The following is a 24,662-nucleotide window of genomic DNA, read 5'->3' on the forward strand; positions in this document are numbered from 1 at the left end:
CTTGAGTTTTTCTTAGAATTCTAATGAACAAACTGAATTAACAAGGAAAATAAAGACAGACTCATAGAGAGCAGGATGACAGCTAAGGGTGAAGGGGAGGGTAGAGGGTGGAGGGATAGAGCAAAAAGGAAAAAGGGCTCATGGACATGGACAACAGCATGGTGATTGCTGGGGGTGAGGGGAGTATGAAGGGACTAAATAGTAATGGAAAAAATATACAATATAAATAAATAAATGAATTATATTCATCATAATCCTAGAGAATCTATTTTTTTTCAAGTCCTATTCCCACCAGTAATTGGTACACTTGAATGGATTTTTGAAAAGGAATTAGAAAAATATCATGAGTTCATAAATGATGTTTCTAATTTGAGTCTACTGTTGTAGGGTTTTTACATACTTTATTAAATGGACATCTGTATTTCCTTTCTCCCTAGGGGGAAAGAAAATTCCTAGTTCTCAATAACACCAACCTAATTACTCATTTACTTTATCCCTTAATATACCCACACAGGTTCAGAATTATAATACCAATATCCTTACTGAAAAAAAATTAATATTTTTTGCATATTTTTTACCTTTAAAATTTATGCCATTCAGATGTATGTTGAGTTATTGTGTTTAAAAGTAACTTTAACTAGTTCCTCTTAGAGTCTCTATCTCCAACATGATACACAGGTTTCTTTTATTTTTCTTCTAATTTTTTGAGATTGCTTTTTTAAATGTTAATTTGTTTTCTAATATTTTAAAATAATATTTGCAGAATTCCAAAATAAATCTTCAAAGGAAGGTATATTCTGAAATGTCTAGCTTTTAACCCTGTGGTGTCCATCTTATTTTCTCTCATGCCCTAGGGGTAACCATTATTATTTTTTATTCATTGCTTTCTCCTTATATTATATTTTATACATTTTTGTCCACCTTAGTTTTTTCACTTAAAAATATATCCTGAAATAGTGCTACTGTAGTATTTATAGATAGTCATAATTTCTTTTCACAACATCATAATTCTCTGCTGGATGTATCATATTTTTTCAACCAGTCTCATACTGATAGATATTTAAATTGTTTACAGTCATTATGAACAGTTCTCAGTGAGCAGTATTGTAAATATGCCTCTTTGTATTTGTGCAATGTATATTTGGGATAATATCCAAAAAGCCAAAATACAAAGAACATACAATTTGCCTTAAATTGTTGGATTTCTCTTGGTAAGAGCTCTGGCATTTTGAATTCCCACCAACAATGTATTAAAGTCCTTTACCACCACAGCCTTTTCAACAGAGATCCTTGTGTCAGGTTTTTGGATTTTCTGCCAGTCTGTTAGATAAGGAACGGTATCTCAGTGTATTTAATTTGTATTACTCTTTTCATGAGTTTTTAAAAACTGTTTAGGCATGTTATTTTTTTTTGCTCTTTGAACAATATCTGACATTTTTTATACCACTTCAAAAATTTAATATTAAATTGTTTGTTTTGTTTACTCTTACTAATGCTGATAGATTTCTTTGGGAATAATTGTTTCTTAACACTTAATTAATTTTGAAGTTGACTGAATTTTGAGAACAAATAACAGTTTTAATTATTTGTCTTTTGATGTGAGTATAAAAATAGTTGTGTTTTTTTAAATTAAAATTAGTTATGTTTCAAGTTGTTTTTTTTCTTAAATTTTTGTTCAAGTACAGTTGTCTCCATTTTCCCCCCATCACTACCCACCACCCCACCCATCCCCACCTCCCACCCTAAATCCTACACCCTTTGGCATTGTCCATGTGTCCTTTATACATGTTCCTTCATGACTCTTCCCCTTTTCCCCCTGTTATCCCTCTCACCCCTCCCCTCTGGTTACTGACAGTTTGTTCTTTATTCCAATGCTTCTGGTTATGCCTTGCTTGCTTGTTTGTTTTGTTCATTAGGTTCCACTTGAAGATGAGATCATATGGTATTTGTCCCTCATCACCTGGCTTATTTCACTTAGCATAATGCTTTCCAGTTCCATCCATGCTGTCACAAAGGGTAGAAGCTCCTTCTTTCTCTCTGCTGCATAGTATTCCATTGTGTAAATGTACCGTACTTTTTTGATCCATTCATTTACTGATGGGCACTTAGGTTGCTTCCAGCACTTGGCTATTGTAAATTGTGCTGCTATGAACATTGGAGTGCACAGGTTCTTTTGAATTGGTGTTTCAGGACTTTTATGGTACAATCCCAGCAATGAAATTGCCAGGTCAAAGGGCAGTTCCATTTTTAGTTTTCTGAGGAAATTCCAAACTGTTTTCCACAGCGATTGCACCAGTCTGCATTCCCACCAACAGTGCACTAGGGTTCCCTATTCTCCACAACCTCTCCAGCACTTGTTTGTTGATTTGTTTATGATGGCCATTCTAACCACTGTAAAGTAGTATCTCATTGTGGTTTTAATTTGCATCTCTCTGATAGCTCCTGATACTGAGCATCTTTTCATATGTCTCTGGGGCCTCTTTGTACATACTTTGTCCAAAGTATGTCCTACTTTGAGAAGTGTCTGTTCAGGTCTTTTGACCATTTTTTAATTGGGTTGTTTGTCTTCCTAGAATGGAGTCATGTGAGTTCTTTATATAGTTTGGAGATTAAACCCTTGTCTGAGGTATCATTTGCAAATATAATTTTCCCACAACTCTGCTTCCCTTTTCGTGTTGCTGATGTTTTCCTTGGCCATGCAGAAGCTTTTTATTTTGATGAAGTCCCATTTGTTTATTCTTTTCTTTATATTCCTTGCTCTAGGGGACATATCAGTGAAAATATTTCTACATGCAATATCTGAGATTTTTCTGCCTATGTTCTCTTCTAGGACTTCTATGGTGTTGCAACTTATATTTAAGTCTTTTATCCATATTTAAGAGTTTATTTTTGTGCATGGTGTAACTTGGTGGTCAAGTTTCTTTTTTTTTTTTTTTTTTTTTTTTGCATGTAGCTGTCCAGATCTCCCAAAACCATTTGTTGAAGAGGCTACTTTTACTCCATTTTATGCTTCTTCCCCTTTTTTGAGTATTAATTGACCATAGAGACATGGGTTATATTTGGGCTCTCCATGTGTCTGTTCTTATGCCAGTACCAGACTGTTTTGATTACAGTGGCCTTGTAATACAGTTTGATATCAGGTATTTTGATCTATCCTATTTTGTTCTTCTTTCTCAAAATTGTTGAGGCTATTCAGGGTCATTAATGGTTCCACTTAAGTTTTTGAAATGTTTGTTCTACATCTGTGAAATATCTCATTGGTATTTTAATAGGCATTGCATTGAATCTGTAAATCGCTTTGGGTAGGATGGAGAATTCGATGATGTTAATTCTCCCAAGCCATGAACACAGTATATCCTTCCATTTGTTTGTATCTTCCCTAAATTCCTTCTTCACTGTTCTGTAGTTTTGTGAGCACAGGTTGCTTACCTCCTTGGTTAGATTCATTCCTAGGTACTTTATTTCTCTTGTTGCTATAACAAATGGGATTTTTTTCTTGATTTCTGTTTCTGATATTTCATTGTCGATGTACAAAAATGCCTTCTATTTCTGAATATTGACTTTGTATCCCGCCGTCTTGCCAAATTTACTTATTAGGTCCAATAGTTCTTTGGTGGATTCTATAGGATATTCTATGTACACTATCATGTCATCTGCAAAGAATGACAGCTTTGCTTCCTCCTTTCCAATTTGGATGCCTTACATTTCTTTTTCTTGTGGGATCACTGTGGCTAGGACTTCTAATACTATGATGAATAGAAGTGGTAAAAGCAGACACCCTTGTCCAGTTACTGATCTTAGTAGGAAAGCTTTTAGTTTTTACAGGTTGAGTATGACGTTGGCGGTAGGTTTCTCATATATGGCCTTTATGATGCTGAGGTATGTTCCCCTTCCTCCCACTTTACTGAGTGTGTTTATCATAAATGGATGCTGTACCTTATCAAATGCTTTTTCTGCATCTATTGATATGATCATGTGATTTTTGTCATTCCATTTGTTTATGTGATGTATGGCATTTATGGATTTGCAAATATTGTACTATCTTTGCATTCCTGGGATGAATCCCACTTGATCGTTGTGTATGTTCTTTTTAATGTATTACCGTATGCCATTTGACAATATTTTGTTTATAATTTTAGCATCTATTTTCATCAGCGACATTGGCCTGTAGTTTTCTTTCTTTGTCATGTCTTTATCTCCTTTTGGGATTAGGATGATGCTGGCTTCATAAAGAGTTTGTGAGTCTGCCCTCTTCTTGGATTTTTTGCAATAGTCTGTGAAGGGTAGGGGTCAGCTCTTCCTTAAATGTTTTGTAAAACTCTCCTGTGAAATCATCCAGTCCAGGGCTTTTGTGTCCTAGGAGTCTTTTGATTACTGCTTCGATGTTACCAGGTGTTATCAGTCTGTTCAAGCTTTCTGCTTCTTCTTGAATCAGTATTGCAATATATTTTTCTAGAAATTTGTCCATTTTACCCAGGTTGTCCAATTTTTTGGCATATTGTTGTTCATAGTAATTTCTTACAATCCTTTGTATTTCTGTGTTATCAGCTGCAACTTCTCTTTGGTTTATGATTTTATTTGATGCCTCTCTCTTTTTTTCTTGATGAGTCTGCTTAAAGGCTTCTTGATTTTGTTTATCTTTACAAAGAACCAGCTCCTGGATTTATTGATCCTTTGAATTGTTCTTTTAGCCTCTATGTCACTTAATTCTGCTCTGATCTTGGTTATTTTCTTCCTTCTACTCCCTCTGGGCTTTGTTTGTTGTTGTTACTCCAGTTCTTATAGGTGTAGGGTTAGATGATTTATTTGAAATGTTTCTCTTTTTTAAGTAGGCCTGTGTCACTATGAATTTGCTCTCAGGACTGCCTTTGCTGTGTCCCATAAGTTTTGGGACTGTTGTGTGTCCATTTTCATTTGTTTCCAGAAACTTTCTGATTTCTTCCTTGACCTCATTTAACCCATTCATTGTTTAATAGAATGGTAATCAATCTCCACAAATTTTCAGTGTTTTTGAGTTTTTTCCTTGAAGTTGGTTTCTAGTTTCAGGCCCTTGTGGTCTGAAAACTGTTTGATATGATTTTAATTTTCCTGAATTTGTTTTTCAATATGTTTTATTGATTATGCTATTACAGTTGTCCCATTTTCCTCCCCCTTTATTCCCCTCTGCCCTGCACCACCCCTCCTACCACATCCCCACCCTTAATTCATGTCCATCCATGGGTCATACATGTAAGTTCTTTGGCTTCTCTATTTCTTATGCTATTCTTAACCTCCCCCTGTCTATTTTGGACTTACCATTTATGCTTCTTATTCCCTATACCTTTTTGCTGATTCTCCCTCCTCCCCTTCCCCCCCAATAATCCTCCATGTGGTCTGAATTTCTGTGATTCTATTCCTGTTCCAGTTGTTTGCTTAGTTTGTTTTTGTTTTTTTAAGGTTTAGTTGTTGATAGCTATTTGTTGTCATTTTACTGTTCATAGTTTTGATCATCTTCTTGTTCTTAGATAAGTCCCTTTAACATTTCATATAAAGAGTGCTTGGTGATGATGAACTCCTTTAACTTAACCTTATCTGGGAGGCACTTTATCTGCTTTTCCATTCTAAATGATAGCTTTGCTGGATAGAGTAATCTTGGATGTAGGTCCTTGCCCTTCATGACTTTGAATACTTCTTTCCAGCTCCTTCTTGCCTGCAAGGTTTCTTTTGAGAAATCAGCTGATAACCTTATGGAAACTCCTTTGCAGGTAACTGTCTCCTTTTCTCTTGTGGCCTTTAAGATTCTCTCCTTATCTTTAATCTTGTTTAATGTAATTATGATGTGCTTTGGTGTGTGCTTCCTTGGGTCCGAATTTTGGGGGGCACTCTGGCCTTCCTAGACTTCCTGGTAGTCAATTTCCTTTGCCACATTAGAGAAATTCTCCTTCATTATTTTCAAATAAATTTTCAAGTTTTTGTTCTTTCTCTTCTCCTGCTGGCACCCATATGAATTGGATGTTGGAACGTTTAAAGTTGTCCCAGAGGTTCCTAAGCCTCTCTTCTTCTTCTTCTTTTTTTTTAATTCTTGTTTCTTCATTCTGTTCTGATCAAATGTTTATTTCTTCCTTCTGCTCCAAATTGTTGATTTGAGTCTCAGTTTCCTTCCCTTCACTGTTGGTTCCCTGTACATTCTCCTTCATTTCACTTTGCATAGCCCTCCCTTTTTCCTCCATGTTGTGACCATACTCAACCATTTATGTGAGCATCCTGATTACCAGTGTTTTGAACTCTGTATCTGATAGGTTGGCTATCTCTTCATCACTTAGTTCTATTTTTAGAGCTTTAATCTGTTCTTTCATTAGGGCCATATTTTTTGTCTTGGCATGCCTGTTATGTAGTAAGGGGTGGAGCCATGGTAATTGCCAGTGTAGGACAACCCACATTGCTGTGTTGTGGCACTGTATGTGGGGGTGGGGTCCAAGAGGGAACAATGCCACTTGCTTGAGTCTCAGCTAGCTTTCAGTCACTTCCCCTGCTTTCCACAAGCAAATTGAGCCCTTCTGTTACTGATCCTGGCTGAGTGGTTTTGAGTATATTCCAGTACCCTGTGGGTCTCTCCAAGGACCTCTCCTGTGAAGCTGGGGGCTTTTCCTGTTACTGCAACCCTCACAGATTTTTACTGCCAGAAGTTTTGAGGTTTTATTTCCTTGCACTGGAATTCTGCGTTTTGTTGCCTGTCTCACTGCCCACTTGTTCTTCCCAATTATCTGACTGCAAATGTGGGACCACTCACTCTGTCAGCTGCCACCTTGCCCACCTGGTCCTCCAACTGCAGCCTTGCTGCGTGTCCTCTCTACCCTGGCTGCCCATCTCTGCCCCTCTACCTACCTGAAGGAATGTTTCTCCTTTAACTCCTTGGTTGTTGAACTTCTATACAGTTCGATTTTCTGGCAGTTCTGTGGTTATTTTTTGTTTTTAAATCGGTTGTTGTCCTTTTGGTTGTGTGAGGAGCCTATGCCTCCATCTTGTCCAGAAGTTCCTTCAATTTTCTTGAATTTGTTGAGGCTTATTTTGTGTCCTATCATGTGGTCCATCTTTGAAAATGTTCCATGTGCATTTGAAAAGAATGTGTATTTTGCTTCTTTCTGATGAAAAGTTCCATATATGTCATTTAAGTCCATTTGATCTAAGGCATTGTTCAATGCTGCAATATCTTTGCTAATAGTTTGTTTGGAAGATCTATCCATTTTTGACAGTGGGGTGTTAAAATCTGCTGTATAAATGTGTTGCTGTCTATATCTTTTTTGAAGTCCTCCAAGATTTTCCTTATATTTTGGTTGCTCCTATGTTGGGTACATATATGTTTATAATGTTTATGTCTTCTTGATAGATTCTTCCCTTTCAGATTATGAAGTGTCCTTCTGTGTCTCTTTTTATGGCCTTTGTTTTGAAGTCTATTTTGTCTGATATAAATATTGCTACTCTGGCTTTTTTTTTTTCCTGTCCATTTTCTTGGAATATTTTTTCCAACCTTTCACTTTCAGTCTGTATAGATCTTTTGTTCAGAGGTGGGTCTCTTGTAGGCAGCATATGTGTGGGTCCTGTGTTTTATCCATTCAGCTACCCCATGTCTTTTAATTAGAATATTTCATCCTTTTACATTTATGGTTATTATTGGTAGGTACTTCTTCATTTTTCACCTTTGTAGCTGTGTTCCTCTCTGTCTCACTCTTTTTCTCCATCTTCTTAAAACAGTCCCTTTAGCATATCTTGCAGTGCTGGTTTTGTGGAGGTGTATTGTCTTAGCCTTCTTTTTCTATTGTTTTGTCTGGGAAACTCATTATATTGCCTTCCATTTTAATTGAGAGCCTTGCTGGGTAGAGTAGTCTTGATTGTAGGCCTTTGCTTTTCATTGCTTGGAATATTTCTTGCCATGCCCTTCTGGCTTGAAGCATTTCCATTGAGAAGACAGCTGCTGGCCTTATTGGGGCTCCCTTTTATGTTACTCCCTGTTTCTCCCTTGCTCCCCTTAAGATTCTCTCTGTCCTTGAATTTTGCAGTTTTAATTATGATGTGTCTTGGAGTGAGCCACCTTGGGTCCTTCTTGTTTGGAACCCCCTGTGCTTCCTGGATTTGAGTGACTTTCTCTCTCATCAAATTAGGGAAGTTTTCCATCATTACTTTCTCAAACAGGTTTTCTATCCATTGCTCCTCTTCTTCTCCTTCTGGTATTCCTATTATATAGATATTATTATGTTTCATGTTGTCCTGAAGTTCCCTTAACCCATCTTCATTCCTTTTTAGTCTTTTTTCCTTTTCTTGCTCTTTCTGGGAGTTTTTCCCTACCTTGTCCTCCAGCTCACTGATTCAATCCTCTACTTCATTGAGCCTGCCTTGATACCTTCTATTGAGTTCTTCAATTCAGAAATTGTATCCTTCATTTCCTCTTGCCTCTTTTTGGTAGTTTCTACGTCCTTTTTCATGCTGATGTAGTTTGCAGTAAATCCTCATAGTTTCCCTGTAGTTTTTGATAATTCTCTGTGAGCTCATTGAGTTTCCTAATAACCATTGTTTTGAACTCAGTATCTGATCGTTGTCTTGCCTCTATTTCATTTAGCATTTTTCTGAAGATTCCTCCATTCCTTTCTATTGGGCATTGTTTCTTTGCCATCCAATTATTTGTGAGACTCTTCTTGTTTGCTTCTGTTTCTTAAATTGATGTTTTTTCTTCCTGATTTTGTGGTGTGACCTTCTGTGGTAGGAGACCTGTGAGATTCAGTGGTGCAGTCTCCTTGATCTCCTGAACTTGTTGCTCTTGGGATATCCTTTATGTTGGCTCTCTGGATTTGATTGTTGTTGGGTCTTTCTTTGGTGGGTCCTTCCCTCCAGCTGGTTGACTGAGGGTCACTCCGCCCACCATGTCTTGTATGCTGTTGTGCAGGTGCTGTCAGAACAAAACCACAAAGCCCAGGAAACAAGTCCACAACCACAAAAATAACTCCTCTCCACAGCAGTGTCAATAGCAAAGGAACCAGTATTAATAAGGGTATAAAGAGATTAAGCCTATTATAAGAAAGGAGAGAAATAAACTATAGTATAAAATCTAGTGAGTTAATATGCACAAACTTGTTGAACAAGAAATGAAGGTTAAAAAGCTATACAGGAAAGAAAATATCGCTAATCATGGGGAAGACCGTAGTTGATTCGTCTGTTGCCTCTAGTATTTACCACTGTTTTTTCTTTCTGGATCCATCTCTGGTGATGTCAGATGTTGACCCAGGGATCTACTGTCTGTGACTGTCTCCTTCAGTTATTTATCTACTCACTCTGCACTCACCTGTCAGGCTTTAGCCCCATAGGGCAGGGCAGAATCCCTCCTGGGGTTGGGGCTATTGTTTCCCCTCAGGCTGCTGCTGCTCTGGGGGGGAGAGGTCTACCTGAGCAGGATGGCTGCTGCATATACAGGAAGACTCAGCCCCAGGATCCTGGCAGCTGCTCTTTCAGTTCTATCCCCAAAGCTTCCATTCTCAGTCTCTCCTCTGGTGTCTCTAGCCCACTCTGCCCCCATCTTTGCTGGAGTCCAGGGTAAGTGGCAGCAAATGAAAATTTGTGGGTTGGCCCTTTAAACAGCCCTTTGTGTCTCTAGCTGTCTGTCTGTGGCAGAGAGCAACCCTGCCACTTTTCACTGCTGGTTGTTATCTGTGTACTTTTGGGGGCTCTGGTGCTCTGGGCTGTGGATCCCAGCTTAGGGTTTAGACCCCACACTTCTCAGGGGGATCCAATCATTTCCTTATTTATCCCTCTAGCACTGTTGCCTGTGGGTGCACAGCCAGCCCTCTGGAGTCTCCACTGCACTCCTTACCAGTTAGGTTGTGCTAAAGATGATTCTTCTGTCTGCCTGAGGTTATTATTCAATTGTTTTTTCTGTGTGATTTCTTCACAATTTAGTTATAATTCCAGATTGTTCCTGGGAGGAAGTTAGTGTGGCTTCTGTTCACTCCTCTGCAATCTTGTTGGTCTCTCTTTTTATGAATCTTAACATCTATGTAAAAAACTACTGTTTCAAAAATTTGAAAACTTAAAGTGAAATATATTTCGTTATAGAAATGAATTTACAATATATACATTTTAGGTAAATTTTGGAAGTTTTACACAAGATTACTTTTGGCTCAAATTAGATTGTTAAAACAATGTTATATAGGGGAAAATGACATGATTCTGAAAGTAAACTTCAGAAGTCAAACATTTCAATTTTATTCAAATGCAACTGAAACCATGCAGAAGAAATAACACTTACTTGATAAGCAATCATTTACTACAGTTAAGAAGTTTGTGACATAAACTTTTATAAAGTACTAAGACTTTATAAAGTCTTAAGTCTTGAAGAGAAAAAAAGTGTATAAATGACCATGTATAAAATTGCAGAGGATTTTGCTATAGAAGATTTACATTTGGTAAAATATAGGAGCCAAGTGTACCATACTTCATATCAAAACCAAAGCCAGTTTAAAGAAAAATGTCCCCCTCTAAAAATATCAAAGATGATGAGCTCTGGCCCTTCTTCTTGGACTACATGAAAATTTCCTAAGTTCCCTAGTAGTATTTTTAAATATATTTTAATACTTTATTTCGATTGAATAGAGTAGATGCTAAGGCTACCTTATTAATCTGCACCTATGTGTGATGTCCTCCTCAGCAAGAATTGTATTTTTTGGAAGACAAAATATTAAAGAAAGGATTGTGGAATATGATTCCTGACAATTAATTCTTAGTTCTTTTCTTTCATTTCAGCGCCTTCCCTGATAGGTACAGTGAGGAAGGACTGGGCATCTCGAAATAGCATTGCTCTATCATGGCAAGCACCTGCTTTTTCCAATGGAGCCATACTAGACTACGAGATCAAGTACTATGAGAAAGTAGGTCTTACTTGGAGCTTCCTAAAAAGTTACATATACATATATGTGGATATATGTATATACTGAACATGTTATTATTCTATGTTATCTTACCTTAAAACCTGTTCTTTGGCCTAACCTCATACCTACTACGTCTTTGAGTACTCTCTGATTTACTATTGTGCATATAATTTCTTAATTAATTTGCCTTGTTTTATGTCAGATTAAAGCAGAATATATGAAATGTTTATGTCACGACTTACTCTAGGAGTTTTACAATATAATAAGAAGTAGTAGCTTCCGCAATATACAGTTTTGTTGACATAACATTGTTTCTAAATTCACTTGGGAAGAAATGGTGAAATGGAATTACTATAACCTAAAAAGCGTTTGTATGGGTCATATTCTTTGCCAGTGAATTCAAAGTTACAGTCTAATATAACTTACAAGGATGATCTAATGAAGAAATAGAAATAGCTGATCATTTAAAAATTTTTCTCTACATTTGTGTCAGCTGTTTTATTTATAAGAAGCTAGCAAGATAAATCTGGCTAATAAATCAACTGTAAACCTTAATTTCTATTTTTGCCATTTAAAAATGTTCTCAATTACTATATTTCCATGAATTTTATACTCACTTTTGTCATTTTCACTCTTTATTTATGCTCCCCTTCATTATTCTTATCGTTATGATAGTGCTGCTATAGATATTACAGCAGACCACATGTTCAAATTTGACAGTCTCATTGTGCTAATACTATTCTAGAATATTCATTCATACAGTGAACATTAAATTTAAAAATTAAATGTAAAAATTATATATAATATTCAATGGTATACTACCATAAGAAAGAACTTCTTGCATTTCTATAACTTACTAGAAGCAAAGAACTATCATAAATAAATTAAGGTCTTCTCTGAAGAAATATAGGAGCAAGAAAAGAAACAAATATTTTTCTATTCTATTGCTTCTGAGCAAGTATAAGTTTGAAAAAGGGAGTGACTCAGAAGCACGGCTGAACCCATTTTGACATTCTAGTAATTTCAGCATTATGTGGTCAATGAAAACTGTCATTATCATTACCCGTCCACATGGGTAAATTCATAGTGTAAGACAGGAGGAATTCACTGAGCTTAAATTGGATTATAGATTCCGCACATTAGCCAGGCCAGCATGTGTTTAGAAGTCTTGTTGCTCTACCCTTTCAAATGTTATTACCTGTAGCTGTCACAACAATACACATATATTCTGTCCACTAATGTAATAGATCTTCATCTATTCACAAACTCTGATTATTTAAAAAGCAATTCACACATATGTATAAGCAACTTTCGGAGGATGAAAATATTTCTCTGTGTTTTATAAAGGTTATATTTCCTACACAGCAAATCATTCTTATTTTGTAGTAATATCTACATCATGTTTGAATATGAAGATAACTTGCAATATTTCCAAATAAGGAGAAATTATATAGATTCCTTAGAAAAGAAACCACATTCATGCAATCAAAATTATAGAAATCAGTAAGTAAAATCTGAAAGATGGTGATTGACATAATATTCATGTTTTAATTATGGAATAAATAATATTTTGAAGAAGTTTATTTTGTAAGAAAATGGCAGTGATGTAGTGCTAATGGATTAAACATGGAATTGGAAGTCAAAGATTTCTAATTCATGTTTTGACACTGACTTGACCAAGAAAAAGTCAATTAATTTCCCTATGTCTCAGACTTTACACTTACAAAATGGAAATGAAGATATCAACCCTTCTAGTATGTTGTAAAAGTTAATTATAAACATACTTGAAGATGAAAAGAACATTAAATCAGTACTAAATATTATCTAAGTGCGCATTAGGGAAATGTTAGCATATAACATAATATAAAATCAGAAACACAACAGCATGGGAATTGTGTATAAGCTAAATAAAAATTATTATCTTTTTACACATAAATACATAATATATAGGCAACCAAAGATGTTAGAATATAAACCTTTCAGAGACAGCTTAAGTGATTGACAGCATTAAAACTCTTCCCAACTATGACTTCAAATTCTAACCAGACATTTTACATATCAGCATTTATAACATGGTTTCTCCTTCCAAAAGAATATTTTTATAAAGCTTATAACTAGGGCAAATTACAATAGCACTCTTAGTTATAAATAATTTCCTTCTTTATTAGGAACCTAAATACTGCTCAATAAGAAAAACAGAGTTTATTCTTGTATTATTATTTATTAATTATTGTATTATTTTTCCACATGAACAGCTGTAAACCTGCTATTGCCCCACCCTGTATATGCAAATGATCCCACTTTTGGAACACAGATATTCTTCCATATGTGTATATTTATGTATGATTATATGAGTATACAGAATTATAAAATTTCCTTAGGAATAGGGTGTACATGATACTCTCTTTCAAGTGTTGCTTATTGGGGTGGAGTGGGAGGCAGAATGAAGGTGAACCAAGGAAGATAGAGGAAGGTGGCAGATAAATATGAATAGATGGATTAATGGATGGATCCTAAATAGCTTTGGCAGCTGTCTTAGATGGAGTTGCCCAAAAGTAGGCCCTGAGACAGCAATTTGCATACAAGTCACTAAGAAAACTCCCAGGAGAACTGCTAAGAGAATGGAGGCAGCAGGACTAGGAAGGAAGATGCCAATCAAACTCAGAGTGACTAAGGGGAGCTCTGCAATCTAAATTACACCTCAGAGTTTATACTGTGGAAACTAAGAAGCTGAACATAAGTACTCTGATTCCAATCAGCATTGGCAACAGGGCTTAATGGAGATGTACAATATACATGGTATGGGAGAAAAATCATAGGCACTTCTGGTTCTCTGCAGTGACTTCTGTAGCCCAAATTTAGGTCTCTAAAAGAGATGGTAGTTACAAGGAAGATTAAGTAAAGTTGATCCGAGGGGATCTGGGGGCCCACCAACTATTAGCTAAGGTACCTAATGCCCAGAATATTTTTATAAAGCTTATAACTATGAATCTTAATTCTCTGCTCATTATAATATTCACATTCTACTCACTTTTTAATATTGGTGCTTTAGTCTTCAATTTACATTACATAAACCTTCCATTTTCTTCTATTCAAAGTTACACTGTATTGCTAACCCATAAGCAATTCACAAATAATCAACATTTATGCCATTCTCTGAGGAATTTATGCTGTTTTATTAAGGTCTTATTGTGTTAAGAACATTGTTCTGTAAATCAGAAAAAAATGTGTTTAGAATATAAATTGTCTGTATCTGAAATCAAACATATTATTGTTACCAGTGACTTTTGCTCAGAGAATACGTAATATTAGGAAAAAAAAGCACTGGTTTGGGTGTTCAAAAATTTGAGTTTGGTGAAATCTGAATTTTTTTAGTCCTGTTTCCTCATCAATAAAATAAAGATCCAGAAAGATAAACTCTTGCAGTTCTAGCTGTTTCCAAATGCTAATTCTGTACCTTCACATAGATAAGTTATCACATCTCCCACATAACTGTATTCTTCATTCATGTCTACTGAAATTAAATACCTAAACACACATGTTTAAAAATACTTCATCACAGGCATCAGTGCTCTTCACATCATAGTTAAATATAAAAGATAAGACCCTGCAGTCATGTCCTTCTGTATATGTATGTGTGTCTGTTGAGGGACATAGAGAAAAAAACATATTGCTTTGGTCGTAACTAATTAGATATTCTCTAGTCAGTTCATTATACACCCCCCCAATTCTTAGATATTTTTCTCTTTTCATACTCAAAAAGTGTTTCACTTTTTAAACTCAAATGAATGTAGTTTGAATATGAATGGACCTAAACTAATTTTAAAAAAGCCAAATATAGGTTGCCAAAACTATTTCTACTTTATGTTTACGTACTAACTATGCTTTTCTCCAAAAGCAGGGCCCACTTGTAAAGAGGGTATGATTTTAAAAACTGAAAGCAATTTAGGTGATACAAACTTTTTTAACAATTCATGAAATAGTCTGCTTTTAGAGAACTGAGAAATGGGCAGAAGGAAGGAAGCTTTTATAGGATCAACAATAAAGAACAAGGGAGAGAAAAACAGAAAATATCTCATTGACTGGGGCTACTTAGTAAACCTTGTTTAGGATGAGAAGGAACAAGAACGTATAGAGCCCGGAGCTGGCCCGGCTTTTGGGGATTGGCTGACTGGATACACTGCAGTATTGCAGGCAGAGCATTTTTTACAGGGACATGCGAGTTGTCCCAGTTTGGTCTGCTGCCGTGGCACTCAGGTAGGCACGTCTCCATCTTGGGCCTAGAAAGTTATTTTAACAGAACTAAGACATCTGCTCTCAACCCTTCAGTCTCCACCTTCAGAATGTTGCAAAACCTATTACAGTTACAAAATATCAAAAATTTGCCCTGGCTGGTGTGGCTCAGTGGATTGCGTGCCCACCTGTGAATCAAAAGGTTGCTGGTAGGATTTCCAATCAGGGCACTGCCTGGGTTGCGGGCCAGGTCCCCCGCAACCATAAGCTGATGTTTCTCTCCCTCTCTTTCTCCCTCCCTTCCCCTCTCTAAAAATAAGTAAATATAGTCTTTTATAAAAAAATCAAAAATTCCATTGAATATCAGACATAGCCTTCCTTTATTTCTACTCTTTCCTGCTCTTTACCCGTTTTGTTCACTTTCTGAATTCTTGCTCTCCTTTTTTCCCCCCTGCCCATGGCCCTCTTTCTGTTGCTTCTTTGTTCTTTTTTTATACTTATATTTCTCAAAATAGCCTTAATTATAGTCATTTATTTGTGTATCTTACTCCACTATTTTATGAGTCCTGAAGAATGGAGATTCTTTTTTTGTTCCCTTTGTCACCCAACCTGCAATTGTTGCCTAACACAGCTGTTTGCTTTCAAGAGAAATTAGTAAAGTTCCTCTTTTTGTTAAGAACTCATTCACAGGACATTGACAAAAGTCACCAGCCACTGTGAAGTTACCCCTAGCAATTAAAAGAATAAAAGAAAGAAAACCTCCAGGACTTCCTATTTCTACCTGTTCATAAGGGCACTACAGAGCTGTCCATCAGCTGAGAGAATATTCTGTTGATAACTAGAATGTAAGCTCACGAGGGCAGGGATTTCTTTTGTCCGCTTTTAAGTCCCCAAGTGCTCCGAGAGACCCATATCCAATAATTCATTGACAATAGTCAGCCAATTATACATCAGGTACTTTTTAAAGTCTTTGCATTGATTAATTCGATCCTAATAACCCTTTGAAATAAATGCTATTACTCTTCCATTTTATAGATGAACAAAGTAAGGAAACTGAGTAACTGTGTCAAAATCACACAGCCAGTAAGTGTTTGTTAGCACTGGCCTTGCTACTTACATGACAATTGGACTTCTCCTAAGAGTCAGTGCTTTCTGCTGATGCTGATTTTTAGATTCCCTGAGGCCAAACACTTCATTAGTCTCTAATGCCCACTTTGCATCTGTAAAATGTCAGCAATAAAACATACCTGTCTCACCAGGGTGTTGTACGCTCCACTAATTACCAACTGGTAGCTCATTTTGAAACATGAATCCCTCATAACACTTCATTATTCTTATATCCAGTGTTTAAAGACACTGACTGGGAAAGTCTTTTCCTTAAAGTTCTCTTGTTAATTCTCATCACAGTCAGCAATTTTTAGATTTTGTTCAACAAAACTCATGACAAAGGACGCATTCTTATATCCAGATGGTCAGTAATTATCTATATAAAATACTGAATTAATGTAATCTGCTCTTCTTTCACCTAGTTCACTGATTATAGAATAAGGTATTCTAAGGTATCTATAGAATAAGGTATCTATTATATAAAAATTTCATGTCATGAGAACAGTGTGTTGTTAAAAAAGGTGAGGAGATTCATGGTAAGCTTGTCATTGTGGGAAATATTTTCATCACTCAGGGATGATTTGAAGTAGTTTCTTGCAAGGAAGGTTGAATTCATGATGTCCTTTATGAAAGGCACATACTTCTCAATAGCAAGCATTGCACGGTAAGTCTCTTTCTTCCTTCGCTCCTGTGTTATTCTACTTTTTCAAGATAGTTTTTTACCAGATAATAATTCAATGATGTCACTCATTTTTCTAAAGATATATAATCAGTAAACCTGCATGTTTATTTGATTAAAAATATATGACACAGTTATTGTAGAAATAATCAATTGGAGAAAGAAAAAATATCTTTGCTTATGAATTGGTCAATATAAAGTCCTCATTTTCTTTTGTTGTACAGTGGTCCCTCATTATCTTAGGGGGATTGGTTTCAGGAACCCCCTCAGATATGAATCAAAACCCTTGGAAGCTTAAATCCCTTATATAAAATGCTGTAATATTTGTATATATCCTGTGTACAACCTCCCTTATACTTTAAATCATTTCTAGATTACTTATAATGCCTAAGACAATGTAAACGCATTAGAAATAGTTGTTATACTGTATTGCTTAGGGAAAAGCAATAACATGACAAGAAAAACTCTGTAGACTTTTAGTACAGATACAGCATTCATAGGCCTAGAGACATAGTACATGCAAGCAACAATCTAACTTTTTTCTAATATTTTTGATCTACGGTTGTTTGAATCTGAGGATGCAGAACCCACAGATACAGAAGACCAACTGTATTTCCTTCACTTAGGTTTTGCCCAATGAAGAATGTTCTCTTCATTTCCCGGGAATGATACTCTTACTTCCATCTACTATTTAGGTACAAAAACATATCTCTTTCATTCATTCCCTGCATTTCCCTTCCCCTGTTACTATCTAACTTGAACATTTTGTAACCTAAATGTAAGCCTTCATGTAAACCTAAATGTGCTTATTACAGAGGAACTAAGGAACGTGTGATTGAGGAAAGGGCATGTGGACCCCCTGGATCACATGAAGACCTTGTCGAAATGCAGATTACGATTCAGTTGATTGGGCATGGGTGAAGGGGAGGATGACATGGGATTTACATTTGGAACAAGCATGCGCAATGCCAGCACTGCTCCAAAATGTGAATAGAGGAAAAAGAACCACAACTCTCTACACTTACTCATGAACTTAAATATTGCACTGTCTTTATAAGGAGCATCTATACATATTTCATCACTTGTATGATATTAGAACCTAAAATATTAATCTGAATCAAAATGCAGTAAATAAAAGAACAAGTCAGTTTCAGATACAATTGAGTGCTTCTAATGGAATCAGCAAATTCCTGAGCTGTTAAATAAAATTTTGAGGCTTTTTTACTTCTCGTAATTCTTATTTGTTGCAATGTCCAACACAGAGAAATTGGATATGAGCATTTGGTATTAATTAAAATAAAATTACCTGATAGAAAATGGAGAGCAAAGGCATTTCCTGATACAAGCACTCTGATACAAACACGTAGGCCATTTCCATGTTGCACAGCAAACAGCACCAGGTAGAAGCCTGTCTGGTTTGTGCATCAGGCAGTCTTCATGGTGTAACAGGGGGGAATTGTCACCCACTCCACCTTTCTTTTGACATTGTTTCTCTAAGTGCTGACTCTGACTAATGCGTAGCTTATAGATAAACAGCATGTTTGTATAAGGACCCTAGGAACTAACTTCAAAAGATACAGACACCAACCTTCAGGCACCCAGCTCCAGGAGAATTGCTGACCTTCAACCATGGAGCCTGACTGATGTGAAGCCAGGATGAGTAAACCAGGAGGATGCCCACTGGACCATCACTTGCCTTATCGGAAGGGACTGCACTCGTCTGCATGTAGAGAACTTTTCAACCGCTTCCCTTGATGTTTGTCCTGCTCCCCTCTCCCTCCTTATAAAAAACCTCTGCCCACACTGAGATGTGGAAATGGGCATTGAGATGCAAGTCCCCCATCATCCCAGGAGATGGGCTTGCAGCATGAGTCTCCCATCTTCCAGGTGGCCGACACCTGAAAACAAAACACTTTCCTTTCTTTACATGAGCACCTGACTCTAGCTTATTAGTTTTCTTAGCGCCAACAGCCCGACCTGCGTTCGGTTACCATGGTGCCCGGAGCAGAGATTCCCTGGTAGCAAGCCTGGAGCCGGTGCCAGTACTGCACCAACAACAGACCTGTGAGGACGGAACGTATTCAAGTAGAAAGACATTTAGAAGATACTTACTTCATTGCATCAAGCATAAGGTCTGCGTGAAAATTACAAGTATAGAGTAAATACTGTGCCTATCCTATTTCATAGGAGCTTTACTATCTTTTGTTTGATTTTAAAAATGGATTTGTTAAAATTGCAGAAGCTGGATTTAGTATGGCAACGTTTGCTATATCTAAAAAGAAAAAAAATAAGTTGGTAGAAACAAGTACTCTACATATACTTCATTCAAAACTTTAGAATATACCTAAATTTATAGAACAAAATTAAGATTATAAACATAATGAGTATCAACGTGTACGTTCTGGTTTCCAAGAACAATAAAACAACACGTTCTACCACATGTTCAGATGGCCTGGGGTTCTTTTGGTGACACGTAGTCACCAGGAGTGAAATTTTAGCCCTAAGGTGCTGTGTAAGGCTGAGCATTAATTACATTTTCGCCAGCTATATTTCAATCAGCTATAAATTCCACATTTTAATTCAATTTCACCTCCTGAGGTCGTAATCACTTGCTTTCACTTTCCTTGTTATACTTTTCTTAAATTGCTTCCTCATCACTTCCTTGAATTCCATGTTTTTATCTGTTTTTTGAAGCAGTGAATAAACTAAGTTGTTTTCCAGTCTTGAAATTATATGATTGCAGAAACTTAATATTTTCATTATACCTTGCCTTGCTATGCAAAGTGATAGGAAACAATCAAGTAAGAATAATCAAGGAATGATAGATCTGATATTTCTAATGAAAATAAGAAATATAAAAGAATTTCAGAAAAACATGAAAGCCTCAGGTTGAAAGAGTAATTTAATTTCCAACAGTCTGGAAATCTATGTACTCTATAATGAAAGTTTACATTTCTAAAAAAAGAGAAATATATAAGACTATTTTTAAATGATTAAATCAATTTCACTTTCTCCTAAAAATTATTGTTTGGGGGGAAACAGTAATACATTGTAACATATGACTTAGGGTAGAGGTTACAGAATCCACAATATCAAATCATCAGACGATCACAACTTTCCTTTAAGCAACGGGAGGTGGTGAGAATACCAGGAACTATACTCGGTAAATTATTTGGAATGATGCCCACCAAGAGCCAGTGTAGTTAGGGAGTATGCAACATTAGTATTTTTCTATTATGTTTTCATTCTTTCAGAAAATTTCTTCTGGGGAGTAACAAGGAGACAAATTCAAACTTTCTCTAAATTTCTGATCTAGTTTGGTGAAAATCAGAGAAACAAAACTCCCACAGACAGGTAGGCACCAATAACTCGAATGTAACACTGCCATGAATTTAAACTGCATTCAGTAAGCCTTCGAAAACTTATTTTTCCATTGGTGGAAAATGTGAATATAATATTGCTACTTTTGAAAGCCAAACATACAAATCAGACATCTAACTTTCTATTTTAAAATGAAGAAAGAGTAAATACTACTACTATGTAATCCCTGTAGGTAAGTATCGCCAGATTTTCTAACATAAATTTCAAGCTGAAAGCAAGTAGATTATGTTTTCTAACCCTCAGCAAGTTTTCCCCTGATCACTGGCCTTACTAAAGTGTTGGCTGAGTCATATTCCTGAGGGGTAAATGTAAGATTTGCTCATTTCAAATATAGTTAAAAACACAGTGTGGTGATTGCTGGAGGGGGGGATATAAGGGGACTAAATGGTAATGTGGGGAAAAAATACAATAAAGATTAAATTTAAAAAAAAAACAACCACATTTTTGCCTATTTTAAACAATTACCATTTGGGGCTTGAAGTACAAACATAATTAGCAATTCATTAATTTATTTTTTCTCTTCTGCTACTCTACTGTTACTCTCCTTCATCCGGCACTTAATAAGAAAATCTATAAATTAAATGAATATACACTTATTTCTTCTGAGGATTTTTAAGCCTGTAATTATATGAAAACTTATGTGAACTTATCTTGAGAGATTTCAAAAAAAATGAGGTGGCAGTTTACAGAATGCATTGTTTGCCTCCATTTTCTTTCAGGGATTCATCGGGAAATGCTAATAAAGGAAACGTGGGCCATATGGAGAGTACAGCGGAGTAGCAACTTTCCTTGGTAGCCAATCAGGAACTTAGTGGGGTTTCCTTTTTGAAAATAGTTCACTCCAATAAATACTTTTGTGAAAGGCATTTATATGTTTTTAAACTGTTTGTTTGTAAGCATATTTTTTATTAGGCCCTATAGATTTCAAAATATTATAGTATTATAAAGAAAATTCAATCTTTTAATAAAAACTTCCTTTAAGAAATATGTGAGCTGCTCGGTGCCTCTGCTGCCTGATGTGATCCGGCCGTTTCTCTTACAGCCCGAGGGCCAGTTTGACATCCAAGGCGTGCAGGTATCCAGAGTTAGGACACCTGCCCTTTTTGGAGCAACAGAACCCTTACTGAAAGGCCACAGTTTGATTCTGTTGAAAAAAAAAAATAGAGAAATAAAAAATGACTTGGAAGCTAAAATGTTTGTACATTTCTAATTCTTAACACTACTTTTGTCGTTTTGAATGAAGGTAGAGAACAAAATCTTGGTGTTGATACCTAAATTTGATTATGAAAAAAAATACTGACATTTACTGAGTGCACTTTACCTGAATTACTCATTTTAAGGCAAGTTAATTAGCTGCGAACTAATTGAGAAACACCTCCCTGCTTCATGATCACCAGTTTTAACTTCCAACCGACAATTTAACAAGAAACTAATAAAAATATACTTAGATGTTGATGAAACATTAAGAATGACTAGACAATTGCTCATTTCATTTTTCTTCTGTTTCTTGTTGAATTTTTGGTGACTCATTAGCCACTTCACTGTTTTACACATGAGACAATAGTACTATAATTTAAAATCATAAAGCAATTAAAATAAAACTGATAGTTCTGCTATCACCTCTGTCTCTAACTAGTTGTAGGCCATAAACAATGCTTCAAATTCCATCAACCAAATTGAGAATAACCTTGTATTCTTTTTAAACTCCTTTCAGATCCTTGAGAATCAAGGAACTGATACTCAGTCTAAGTCACAGGGAATTTTGACAGATCTGGGTTAGAATCCAACTTTCACACTATTTAGATGCATGACCATGTGTAACTAGTTTTATTCTTATTTTCCTTATCTGTTAGGAGAGAGATGACAGCTGCATGAGCTGTTATGAGGAATAGCTTAAATGAGACTTTTAAATGTAAGTCTTTTATTTCATTTACTACTTGGAAAGGGTAAGCATTCAATAGATATAACCTACTAAAATCAAAATTAGTTTTAATATTGGACCAGTTTGGGTTTTAATATGGCTCCAGTTCCCATAGTGAAGGTCCTCAAAATTTTTGTTACCCAAACTGAATGGCATTTTCCTGAAACTGCAAACCTGATCATCAAAAGGATTATTCTGTTCTATAGATCATGTGGTCATAAGTCAAACAGGGGTAAAGATAGTAACTAGTACGAAAACTACAGAAAAGAACCAGTTCCTACATGTAAAAACTACCACCCACATTCATGTTAACCAACTGATACCATTCCATAATATTATTTTATTTTCAGTGAAGAAGTTTTAATGTAAGAATGTGATAATATTTTAATTTGGAAATCACAATTGATTTCTTAAAATATAAATTCATCATTTATATACAGCACATTTGACATTAAATAAAAGATTATATACAAATGTTCAGTAGTGTGATCATAAAGATGAAAAAATAATTTCATTATCATTGGACTTTCTAAGTACACATTAGATATGTTGACACACACAATATTTTCTTTGGTACAGTATTCTCACTCCTCTACTTAGGATAAGTTCTTGATAATATGAGAACTGTTCATGAAGCGTGATGGTCTGCTACTTATTTTGGCAGATTTTATTATTCTATTAGTTGGGATAAGTTACTCTACTGTGCCCATCTTTTCGTGTCTTCCTCCATGGTTCTTGTTTCTTCTTTCACTTGCTTCATACTTCTTAAAAGCCAACGTAGACTATGCAGAGGATATACATCAGCCAAACATTCCCTTCCCCTCACTTACTATCTCTGCAATAGCAGCCTCCTCTTTCTAACTATTAATCATTCATGCAATAGAAATCTATAGAAAAGTAGCAATACTGTGGTGAATAAAGTATTCATTTATAAAGAGATTCCCAAACTGAAAGCATGAGAACCCTTTTAGAATTCTACAATTTAAAAGTATGAATGGTCATTAGAGCAATTTAATGTAACTCTGTGGTATATATTAAGAAGCTACACACAGAATATTTGTGACTTGTGTGATATTCTCAAAGACCACAATATATGCGTCTGTTTTCTTCTGATATTCTATATTATCTCTTCTTAGAAAGCACCACATTGGAAAATGTTATTTAATAGGCTAACTTTATAGTAAAATATACTAATCTATAGGTTCACTATATTAATTTTTCATTGCTGTGTAATGAGTTATCCCAAAATTAAACAGCTTAAAAAAATGAAGATGTGTTATCTCACAAATTGGGAATCCAGGGGTGATACAGCCGTGTGGCTCAAGGTCACCCACGGGGTGGCAGTCAAGCTGTTGTGGGCTACAGTCAGCTGAAAACTTAACTAAGGTTGGCGAATCTCATTTCAAGTTCATTCATGACTATTGGCAGGAAGCTTCAGCTTCTCATCATGTGGGCCTGATCACATCTAAAAGAGAGTACACATTTTAGACCAAAAAGGCAGTGTCTTTTATAATCTAATCTTAGAAGTTGCTCTCACTCCAGTCATATTCTGTTGGTCACACAGACCAACCATGGTGTAATACAGGAGGGATTGTGTAACGGTATTATTACTAGAAGGGGTGGAGGTCATGAAGGTCACTCTTAGAAGGTGGCCATGATGTCTCACAGTGTTGAGAGAATTCGTGGTACTTCAACTTGACCTCAACAGAAAATCCATCTGTGAAGAAATGCTATATTCTGAAATGCCCATGGTTTTATAAAAATACTCTAGATAGTTCAGTGATATGGACAATTCATTTTTCAGAATTTCTCTGGAATATGGAAACTATGGTGATGCAGATCCTGGCCAGCAGGATCCTGTGCTGTGGCTGCAGGAGACAAATACACAGGGACTACCAAAGGGTTGGCGCAGCCACTCCCTCAAGAGGAGAGCGCCCCAACCCTTGCCTTGACAGGCTTTTATTGCTTTTCTGGGGCCATTACATTGAGGATGATCCTCATTTACTATGCACAGGTTTGCTTTAGGCAGTTACAGAAAAAGAAGGAGAGGGTGTTGCTAATTACATAAAAGAGGAAGGATATTTGCAAATGTAAAGGGAAAAGTGGTTGAGCTGGTCACACTCATCCTTGGAAGGTTTAGCATAGATTTTAGGAAGTTACTTTAAAGATATGCAGTAAATGTTTGCTGCCTCAATTCAGAGTGAGGGAGTTTTAGCAAAAGCAAGCCCCATAGCGGTCTAAGTAAAATGCAGGCCTGATTCCCCACAGGAGAACCTATCCGTGGGCGTGGGTCCTGCCCTCCAAACCTCGCTCCCCACTGGCTTTTCCGAGTGGGGGCTGGGCCACATTTCCCACGCTTGGAACGGTTCCCCATACTATGGTGTCCAAAATTCAACATATGAACCTTAACTTTATACACATAACATCTCTTTTTTCCCAAATAACTCAG

General features: G+C 36.1%; 1 protein-coding gene across 2 annotated transcripts in view; it reads left to right on the forward strand.

The window, feature by feature from the left end:
- EPHA6 (EPH receptor A6) overlaps window positions 1-24,662 on the forward strand; it is an 876,611-nt gene that overhangs the window by 502,591 nt on the left and 349,358 nt on the right. For both annotated transcript variants that reach the window (XM_053918286.1, XM_053918285.1), the window contains exon 6: window positions 10,768-10,892. In XM_053918286.1, the coding sequence (XP_053774261.1) occupies window positions 10,768-10,892 (125 nt within the window). The remainder of the gene's footprint in view (window positions 1-10,767; window positions 10,893-24,662) is intronic.

The sequence above is a fragment of the Desmodus rotundus genome, chromosome 2 (genome assembly GCF_022682495.2).
Source record: "Desmodus rotundus isolate HL8 chromosome 2, HLdesRot8A.1, whole genome shotgun sequence".
Lineage (NCBI taxonomy): Eukaryota > Metazoa > Chordata > Mammalia > Chiroptera > Phyllostomidae > Desmodus > Desmodus rotundus.